We start from the raw sequence: 8,493 nt of genomic DNA, 5'->3' as shown, positions 1-8,493 counted from the left end.
TCACTCTGCTGTGGTGAGCCTGTGGCGGGCCTGAAGGCAGACTTAAGGACGCCTGTCAGGAGACCTTTCCACCCATCCAGGCTTGGAGCAGCTGGGGCAGAGTACAGTTAGGAGTGGAGGCCACATTCTGGAAATGTTTCTCAGTGAGCTTTCTGGGATAAGTCCTTCAGCCATCCTTGCTGAATAATATTCAACTTTATGAAGCTATTTGCTTTCTCCAAAGACTCCAGTGCTTGTGGCTTCCCATGAGGCCATGTGTAGGTACAGAATTGTCTTGAGCCTTGAGCGATGCTTGCTATGTATTCTAATGTTTCCCCGTTTTAAAGGAAATTGCTGGTTTTAGGTTTTAATCCACAGATTGTCATTCTTCAGGGATGGCAGCCCCAAACACAGCATGACATCTCATCTACTCACTCATGAAAGATTAAAAAATGGAAACCAACATATTTCATGTCATGCTCTGCGTCACTTCTGCTCGGCCTCGTAAATCCACATCTCTCTGCTTTGGCCACTTCAACTCGTATCCGATCTTTTCTTTAATTCATGATTTATTGCTGTTAGTTACTTCTTTTTGCCAGATTTATAAACTCACTGTTCTTTATATAATACCTACTTTGTACACTAGGCAACAAGACCGTTAATTTATTGTCTATGACTTGTTACCTTGAAAAATTACATCAATGCTAAGTCATTGCCTTTTAGCCTCCATAGCCAATGAATTTATTTTATTTTTTTGGAGAGGATGATGTGAGGTCATAGGATGATATATATAATCAGTGAGCAGAATGAGAAGGAGCAAGTTGAGAGTTCTCTACAAGAGAAGCCAAGAAGGAAGAGCCGTGTATTTTGTCTGTCTCTGAGCCATCATGTATAAGCTTGTCTCCTGCTGTCTGCTCTTCATAGGATTCTTAAATCCTCTCTTATCTCTTCCTCTCCTTGACTCCAGGGAGGTATCCCTTCAACTCTCAGGTAAGATTTTTTTTCCCCTTTATGTTAGTCTTGAAAAAGCCTTCACCAGTCTTAAATTCAATGTTAGAGATAAGAATGGGATTCCTGCTCAAAGGGGTTTTGGGTCTTGTTCTATCAATACTTCCAGCTTTGAAAAGAATATTAGAGGATCCTCACCACACGTTTTAGATGTAGAAATGGATAAGTTTTTTTTTTTGTTTTTTTTTTTTTCCTCTCTCCCTCTCTACAATGTAAAAGGAGAAGAGGGAGAATATTTTGTTTCAGGTTGCCTCTGTAGTTCAGACTCTTGCTTTGGGTAATGTAATTTTTTTTCCAATTTCAAAAATTGCATGCAGTTTAAAACATCATTACTTTTAGTTTTTACTTTAAATAAACTGACTGTAGCACTGGTTGTTCTAATTGTAGATTTATAATGGATTTATTTGTTTTACCTTATAATGTTAAAAAATCATCTGATGTGTGCTCCATGAAACAAAAATGTTCCTTAAATTTTTTTTAAATGACAAACTAGGGAGCTAGGAAGTTCATAGATTTCCAAGTATGTTGATCGTTTCCTTTGAAGTTAATTCAGTTTCTAAGTTAAGTTAAAAAATACAACAGTCAAGCAGGACTCATCTTGCCATTATCTTTCCATTTAGTTTAAGAAATGAAAAGACTAATGCTGGGGTATTAGGCGCCATCGAAATCTGAACTAGATTTAATCTTGTCTTAAATCTTGAGTACTTCTAGACTTCTTTTTTTTAATAAAGAAAAAAAAAAACGCTCCTCTAAGCCATGGAATTTCTAATTTCTAGCTCTAAAAGTTCATCCCGAGCAGCTTTCTGATGATTACTGGGCACTGCCATAAAGCACTGTCAATCAACTTCCCGAGTCACTGAGATGCCTGCTGGTGGTCCTCTAATGGTCAAACACTGGCGTTCATTTACTGAATCGCTGCTGCTTACAAAGAAACCGTGCACATCTCAAGATGAAATAAGAAATGAAAATATTCAGATATTACTGTCGTCTTCAAAAATCTACACGTAATTTAAGAAACTGAGGTGAAATGAGTGTGGCATCTCACTCAGATTCTAACAAGTGGCAGCTTAGCTCAGAATTTCTTCTCATTTATTTCTCCAGAAATGAGCTTTCATGACATCAGCACTTACAGATGATCAAGTTTTATAGATTTCATTAACATTCTTCAGAAGTGCTGTGAACGTGCTCAGCTGCCTTTATGATGAGCTCTTCGCCATCCTCCAGTCAAGGTTGCAGTGATTTGCAAGCCTGCGGATGGCGGTGCTGCACGTGGCCTCCCACCCCGACTCCCACAGCCTCGAATCACAGTGGGAGGGCTGCACTTACCACGCCGCACACACGCTGTGTTTAACACACCCAGCGTGCCCGTTCCACACACCTTACACACACCATACATTCTATACGCCATCTGGTCGACCACTTTTCACAGATGAAACGCCACAATCAGGTTCCTTACAGATTATTTTGAAGCTGATTCTAATAACTGTATTGCAATCTTGAGGTTCAGCAAGAAAGAGGTGATGGCATCCTACTGGCTTTATAGGAAGAACATAAACAATCTTTATTTTTCCTCTCACTCCAATTTCCCCACCCTAGTGTCTAAAAGCAGAAGGGCAGTAAGCAGCAGTAGATAAGTAGACGAGGGAGAGTCTGACTTTTTGAACCAAAATTTTTTTGAGAGAGCCTGTGGCTCAGCCCTAAGCTCAGGTTCAAGGCAGTCGTGGGGCTTGGCGCTTCACGCAGGTGTCCGATCCACGCCTCCCGGCTTCCCATTCTGCCGGCTGGCACGTGGGATGGCAGCATTTCTGCTGATGACACCTCATGAACTTAGTGTTGGAAGTTTTTCTGGTGTTCATCTCCCTATCTCTGGTACTCTCCAAAGATACAAGGAACAGAAATAACGAATGGAAGGATAAACCAAATTGCAATTATCTGTTTTTACTCTGCAGCACCTGATGATGTGCCGTTAACTCTGGAGGAACTAGAAAGAGCTTCCCTTCTGCAGCTATTGCCAGAGGTGCTGGGTGCAGAAAGAGAGGATGTTCTCAGGAATGCAGGTAAAAACCTTCTCGTGTTTATAGCATGTCTGATTTAATTGCTACTGAACTTACTATCTGTCCTTGTCTAGAAGAGGCAAAGCCCTATTTTGGAATGTAAAGATGAGCTATATAGCCAGGGGTGGTGGCTCACGCCTGTAATCCCTGCACTTTGCACTTTGGAAGGCCGAGGCAGGCGAATGACGAGGTCAGGAGTTCAAGACCAGCCCAGCTGACGTGGTGAAACCCTGTCTCTACTAAAAATGCAAAACATTAGCTGGGCGTGGTGGTGTGCACCTGTAACCCCAGCTACTTGGGACGTCAAGGCAGGAGAATCACTTGAACCTGGGAAGCAGAGGTTGCATTGAGCTGAGATCACGCCACTGCACTTCAGCCTGGGTGACAGAGTGAGACACCATCTCAAAAAACAAAACACACACAAGAAAGCCCCACAGCTATATAAAATAAGTAGTTTCCAACATGTTCCCCTCTGGCCTCTGCAACCAGCTTTTCTGCAGCGGCTCCTTGCATGCACCACACCCTTTGGCATCTCAGTATTTTGTCTTTCTGTGTGGACTTTTATTTTTGTGGGGGTAGGAGTTGGTGGTAATTATTCCAGTTTGCAGTGAGTGCAATTTAAAATCCTGGTTTCCCACTTACTGAAATCTTAAACAAAGTAATCTTTCTATGCTCAAGTTTGTTAATCTGTAATCAGAAACAATGTTTCCACCTCAGAAGGTAATTTGTGAAGAGTCAATGAGTCAAGACAAGTAAAATGCTCCTTGAGTTACGCAGACAATAATCAATAAACTGTCAGCTTATTCCCCCACGGCCACATTCCTCCAAGCATTGACACAACTGCTCAGGAAGTTCTGGAAACAAAATTGAGCCTTTTGCTGAGCACAGTGGCTCACACTTATAATCCCAGCACTTTGGGAGACCGAGGTCAGCAGAACACTTGAGGTCAGGAGTTTAGGACCAGCCTGGCCAACATGGTAAAACCTCGTCTTTACTGAAAATACAAAAATTAGCCATGCGTGGTGGCAGGTGCCTGTAATCCCAGCTACTAGGGAGGCTGAAGCAGAAGAATTGCTTGAATCCAGGAGGCGGAAGTTGCAGTAAGCCAAGATCTCACCACTGCACTCCAGCCTGGGTGACAGAGACTGTCTCGGAAAAAAAAAAAAAAAAAAAAAGAGCCTTTTAATAGGCATTGTTTAATAGTCAAGAGTTCATTTGTTATAAAGTATCTTTGACGAGCTGCTGGACTGCTAAGTTACTGGGGAAAATGCAGTGACTTTTGTGAACTCCAGATAAGAACAGGAGTGCCTGTCTGCATTCAGGAAAGTCTTGCTGCGGTGTGCAAAAAGACTAGAAACTAGTCATAATTTAGTAACATTATACATGTACATGTGTATGCATTAAAACAAACATACAGGAGAAACAACGGATCTGATAATTGGTTTCAAAACTGTTTTTCAGACTCGAGAACCAACATTTTTAACCCAAGAGGAAATTTGGGAAAGGTAAGTGACTCTATGAGTGAGGTTTAAAAGGTGAACGTTCTGTACTAATTTTACAGGACTCAGAATTCATGAACAAGGAGTGTTCTTGGTGGAAACCACACCTTAAAATAATTGGCCAGCATTATTTCAAAGCATTACTTTTTCCAAATTTTGATTGATATGTGATCTGAATGCAACAAGAACTTACCAGTGCCTGTTTTGGGTAGATCACACTGGTTGCGGAAGAATGAAAAAAATAGGCGCGGTCCCTGCTGTCCAGCCTGGCATTCACTTGTGCGCTCATCTGCCACCTAACATGCGGCCCCGCCAGCAGCACTGGGAGCGCCTGGAAGCCAGTGAGGAATGCAGAATTTCGGGGCCACCTAGTGCCCGCAGAAGCAAAGTCTGCATCTTAACAAGATCCCCGGCTGATTCCCATGCACGTGAAAGCATTGAGAGCACTGCAATAACATCTCCTGGAAGAAGGCCATGCCCCAGACATTGACGTGAACCATGTGCAGGAGGCTGGGCGCAGTGGCTCAGGCTTGTCATCCCAGCATTTGGGAGGCTGAGGCAGGCAGATCACTTGAGGTCAGGAGTTCGAGACCAGTCTGGGCAACATAGCAAAACCCCATCTCTAGAAAAAATACAAAACTTAGCCGGGCATGGTGGCATCCATCTGTAATCCCAGCTACTCAGAAGGCTGAGGCAGGCGAATCACTTGAACCCCAGAGGTGGAAGTTGCAGTGAGCTGAGATGGCGCCACTGCTCTCCAACACAGGCAACAGAGTGAGACTCCATCTCAAAAGAATACAACACAACACAACACAACACAACACAATACAAACAATACTATATTTTACACAGAAGATAATAAATGCACAGAACATGTTACTGACTTTTTATTTATTTTTGAGACAGGGTCTCGCTCTGTCATCCAGGCTGGAGTGCAGTGGTGTGATCTCGGCTCACCGCGACATCCACCTCCCAGGTTCAAGCAATTCTCATGCCTCAGCCTCCTGAGTAGCTGGGATTACAGAAGCCCACCACCACACCCAGCCAATTTTTGTAGATATGAGGTTTTACCGAGTTGCGCAGGCTGGTCTCGAACTCCTGAGCTCAAGTGACCTGCCTGCCTCGGCCTCCTAAAGTGCTAGAATTACAGATGTGAGCGGCCTGCCTAGCCACTGACATGATTTAATTAGAAATCGGTCAATGAGGGTTTAGGAAAATTCATGACCATCACTTGTCTGAACAGACTGGAGGCACACTCGTTAGAGGTGGGGAGGTGGACACAGGAGAGTGTCCCACTGGGCCCGGGACATTCGTTACAGTTACAGTCCAGGGAAAAATGCAAATACTTTTAAGACGTCCACTGTCTTGACTAAAGATTCTTTTTTTGTGTGCAGAACTCTTCATTCGTTGGTAACTTATCTGTTTTTGTTTGTTGTTTGGATTGTTTAAATTTCAGGCTTTCTCTGGACAAGATCCTGACGTTTTACTGAGTCATCTTTTGGCCAGAACCAGGAAACCATACAAGAAACGTGAGACTCCTGATTGCTTCTGGAAATACTGTGTCTGAAGTGAAATCAGCATCTATTAGTCAGCTCGGAAACACCCACCTTAGAACATGAAAAATAAAACAAGGCTTGATTTGAAAACAGTGTGGAGAAAAACCAGGCAAACTATCCCCTGTTCATTTTCACCTGGAAAATAAATCCTCTATGTTTTGCACACACCACGAGTGGTTATTTTCTCTATAAATGTGTCCTGAAAATTTAAAATTATTCCTCTCTTCCATTTATCCTAGAAAATTCTTTGAAAATTCAGAAGCAAAGCTAATAAATGAACAGAAGCAAACACTAAGAAAAAGTCATGAAAGTTAAACTTGTTAAATGACAAATCATTTAAATAAACGACATTATCTTAGCTATGATGTCCTCTCAACCCTTAAAAAAGAGAACATACTACTTAAAAAATAAAGCATGGCCAGGCACGGTAGCTCACGCCTATAATCCTAGCCCTTTGGGAAGCCGAGGTGGGTGGATCACTTGAGCTCAGGGGTTTGAGACTATCCTGGGCAACAAGATGCAACCCTGTCTCTACCAAAAAGACAAAAATTAGCTGGGCATGGTGGCGGATGCCTGTAGTCCCAACTGTTCAGGAGGCTGAGGTTTGAGAATCTTTTGAACCCGTGGGGCAGAGGTTGCAGTGAGCCGATACTGCAGCACTGCACTCCAGCCAGGGCAACAGAGGAAGATTGTCTCAAAAATAAAAAATAAAGTTACAAAATAAAATAAAATATAAAATAAAAAAAATAAATAAAAACAAACCAGTATCTTAGCTGGGAAAAATCTCTGAAGTCAAGGATGTCTGAGATGAAGGCAGGAGCGTCTGACGCTCCCTGGTTTCCGAAGCTGGTGGGGGATGTTCATGTGCTGAGATTCTTTCTTTTAGCTGTCCAAAGTCCTGAACACTTGAAAACGTGAATCTTTTAACATCGAGACTTGTATGATCTCAGTTTCTGTGAGCTCAAGGATGACAGTTTCTTACACTGGGGAAAAACACCTTGAGGTTTCTAATAGAAGAAAGCTGAGGCAAGATTTACAATTGTGGAAGCGATAGCCTGGCTCATGAATTTTTACAAACCATGTGTATAAGTACTGACAGATTCCATGAATACATCTGTATCATGTGGTTTACATATGTATAGTATATACAGTGATACAGTGTGAACTCCTGAGAGTTCTGTGTGGTTCTCGCACAAAACCACGTACACGGGAGGCCTGTGTGGGTAACACCCGCCCCCCCCATGGGCACCCAGGAAGGAGAACTGTGCCTGTATCTGAAGTATAACTCACTGCTTACTTATATCTAGCTTATATATATAATCATATTTAGTCCCATATAATCTGCCAGATCTGTAGGGCTGTTGGCCCCACGGGGTCGTGGGGTGTCCCTTATGCTACGCTGAGATGCAGGATCCGAGAAGTAAAGTGACAGGACACTGAAGAACTGGAGAAGAGCAGCTGGACTTGGGGGCCATGCCACCAATGAGCAGAGACAAGCGAGGCCCCAAGCACCTAGAAGCATCTGCATTTATTAGGTACAAGGCAGGGGGAAGGGTCGTGAGTGAGGTCATCATCTATAGGCTTAGTGATAGGGCATACCTAATCACGTGAGTAACTAACAAGGGGACCACCCCGTATGTCACCTGGGCAGATGGGTGGTGGTGGGGGGAGCTGTGTGCAGTAGGGGGCCACGCCATGTGCAGTAGTAGAAGATCGTGTACAGAAAAGGGGTCCACCCCATTAGGTCACTGAGGCAAGGAGGTGGGCTGTGTGCAACAGGTGACATGCGCAACACTCCTTATCTGGGGGCTGGAGACTTCAAAGGATTTCTAACAGAAAGATACCGTAAGCCAATGCAGTGGGAGCTGACAGACTTGTACTCTTATTTATGGGAGGCTGATTTGAGCTAGCACAGAAGCGAGAAAAGACTGACAGGGTGTCCAGCCGCCGTGACTGGTCACACCAGAGGGGTTCTTCTCCCTCGGTTATTTGCGGGATCTCAGGCCTGAGGCCGACTTCCCACAGGAACTGGATGCAAAGTACTACAACTCCTCTATCCGGAGGAGAGGCTCGTGCTCCAAGCCTGCCATACAGCGTACGCCCTTTCAGGCAGGGCCACCGTCGCCTGGGTCTTTGGTTCTTGTCCTGGTCTGGCTGTTTTCCCATGTACTGCTTCTGCTCTGTGACTGCTCCAGGTGTTCCTCCTACTACAAACTACTATGTGGTTATATAGAAGGATTCTATAAATCAGCACTGAATGTGTTGGTACAGCTCTGACTAAATCCATTATATGATTATATAGAAAGATTATATGGGACTAAGTATTATATATATAAGCTAGATATAAGCAAGCAGTGAGTTATACTTCAGGCACTAATTAATCGTGCCTGGGGTCTG

The 8,493-nt window shown here is 43.6% G+C and overlaps 1 protein-coding gene across 1 annotated transcript; it reads left to right on the top strand.

The window, feature by feature from the left end:
- The first annotated feature begins 431 nt into the window (after nucleotides 1-431).
- On the top strand, nucleotides 432-6,255 carry UTS2 (urotensin 2). Its single transcript, XM_003939606.4, has 5 exons — nucleotides 432-556; nucleotides 947-969; nucleotides 2,937-3,044; nucleotides 4,503-4,567; nucleotides 5,997-6,255. The coding sequence occupies exons 1-5, from the start codon at nucleotides 432-434 to the stop codon at nucleotides 6,105-6,107; spliced, it is 432 nt and encodes a 143-aa protein (XP_003939655.2). The 3' UTR covers nucleotides 6,108-6,255.
- The last annotated feature ends 2,238 nt before the right edge of the window (nucleotides 6,256-8,493 follow it).

Source organism: Saimiri boliviensis, chromosome 11 (assembly GCF_048565385.1).
Source record: "Saimiri boliviensis isolate mSaiBol1 chromosome 11, mSaiBol1.pri, whole genome shotgun sequence".
Taxonomy (NCBI): domain Eukaryota; kingdom Metazoa; phylum Chordata; class Mammalia; order Primates; family Cebidae; genus Saimiri; species Saimiri boliviensis.
Note: the sequence above shows the minus strand (reverse complement) of the source record. Positions and strands in the feature narration are given on the sequence as shown.

Bases quoted from the DNA above. Each gene is read 5' to 3' on its own strand.
- UTS2 (XM_003939606.4), top strand. From the start codon at position 432: ATGGAAACCAACATATTTCATGTCATGCTCTGCGTCACTTCTGCTCGG. The intron at 970-2,936 runs GTAAGATTTTTT...TTTACTCTGCAG, and splicing joins GGTATCCCTTCAACTCTCAG to CACCTGATGATGTGCCGTTA. The intron at 3,045-4,502 runs GTAAAAACCTTC...ACTGTTTTTCAG, and splicing joins GGATGTTCTCAGGAATGCAG to ACTCGAGAACCAACATTTTT.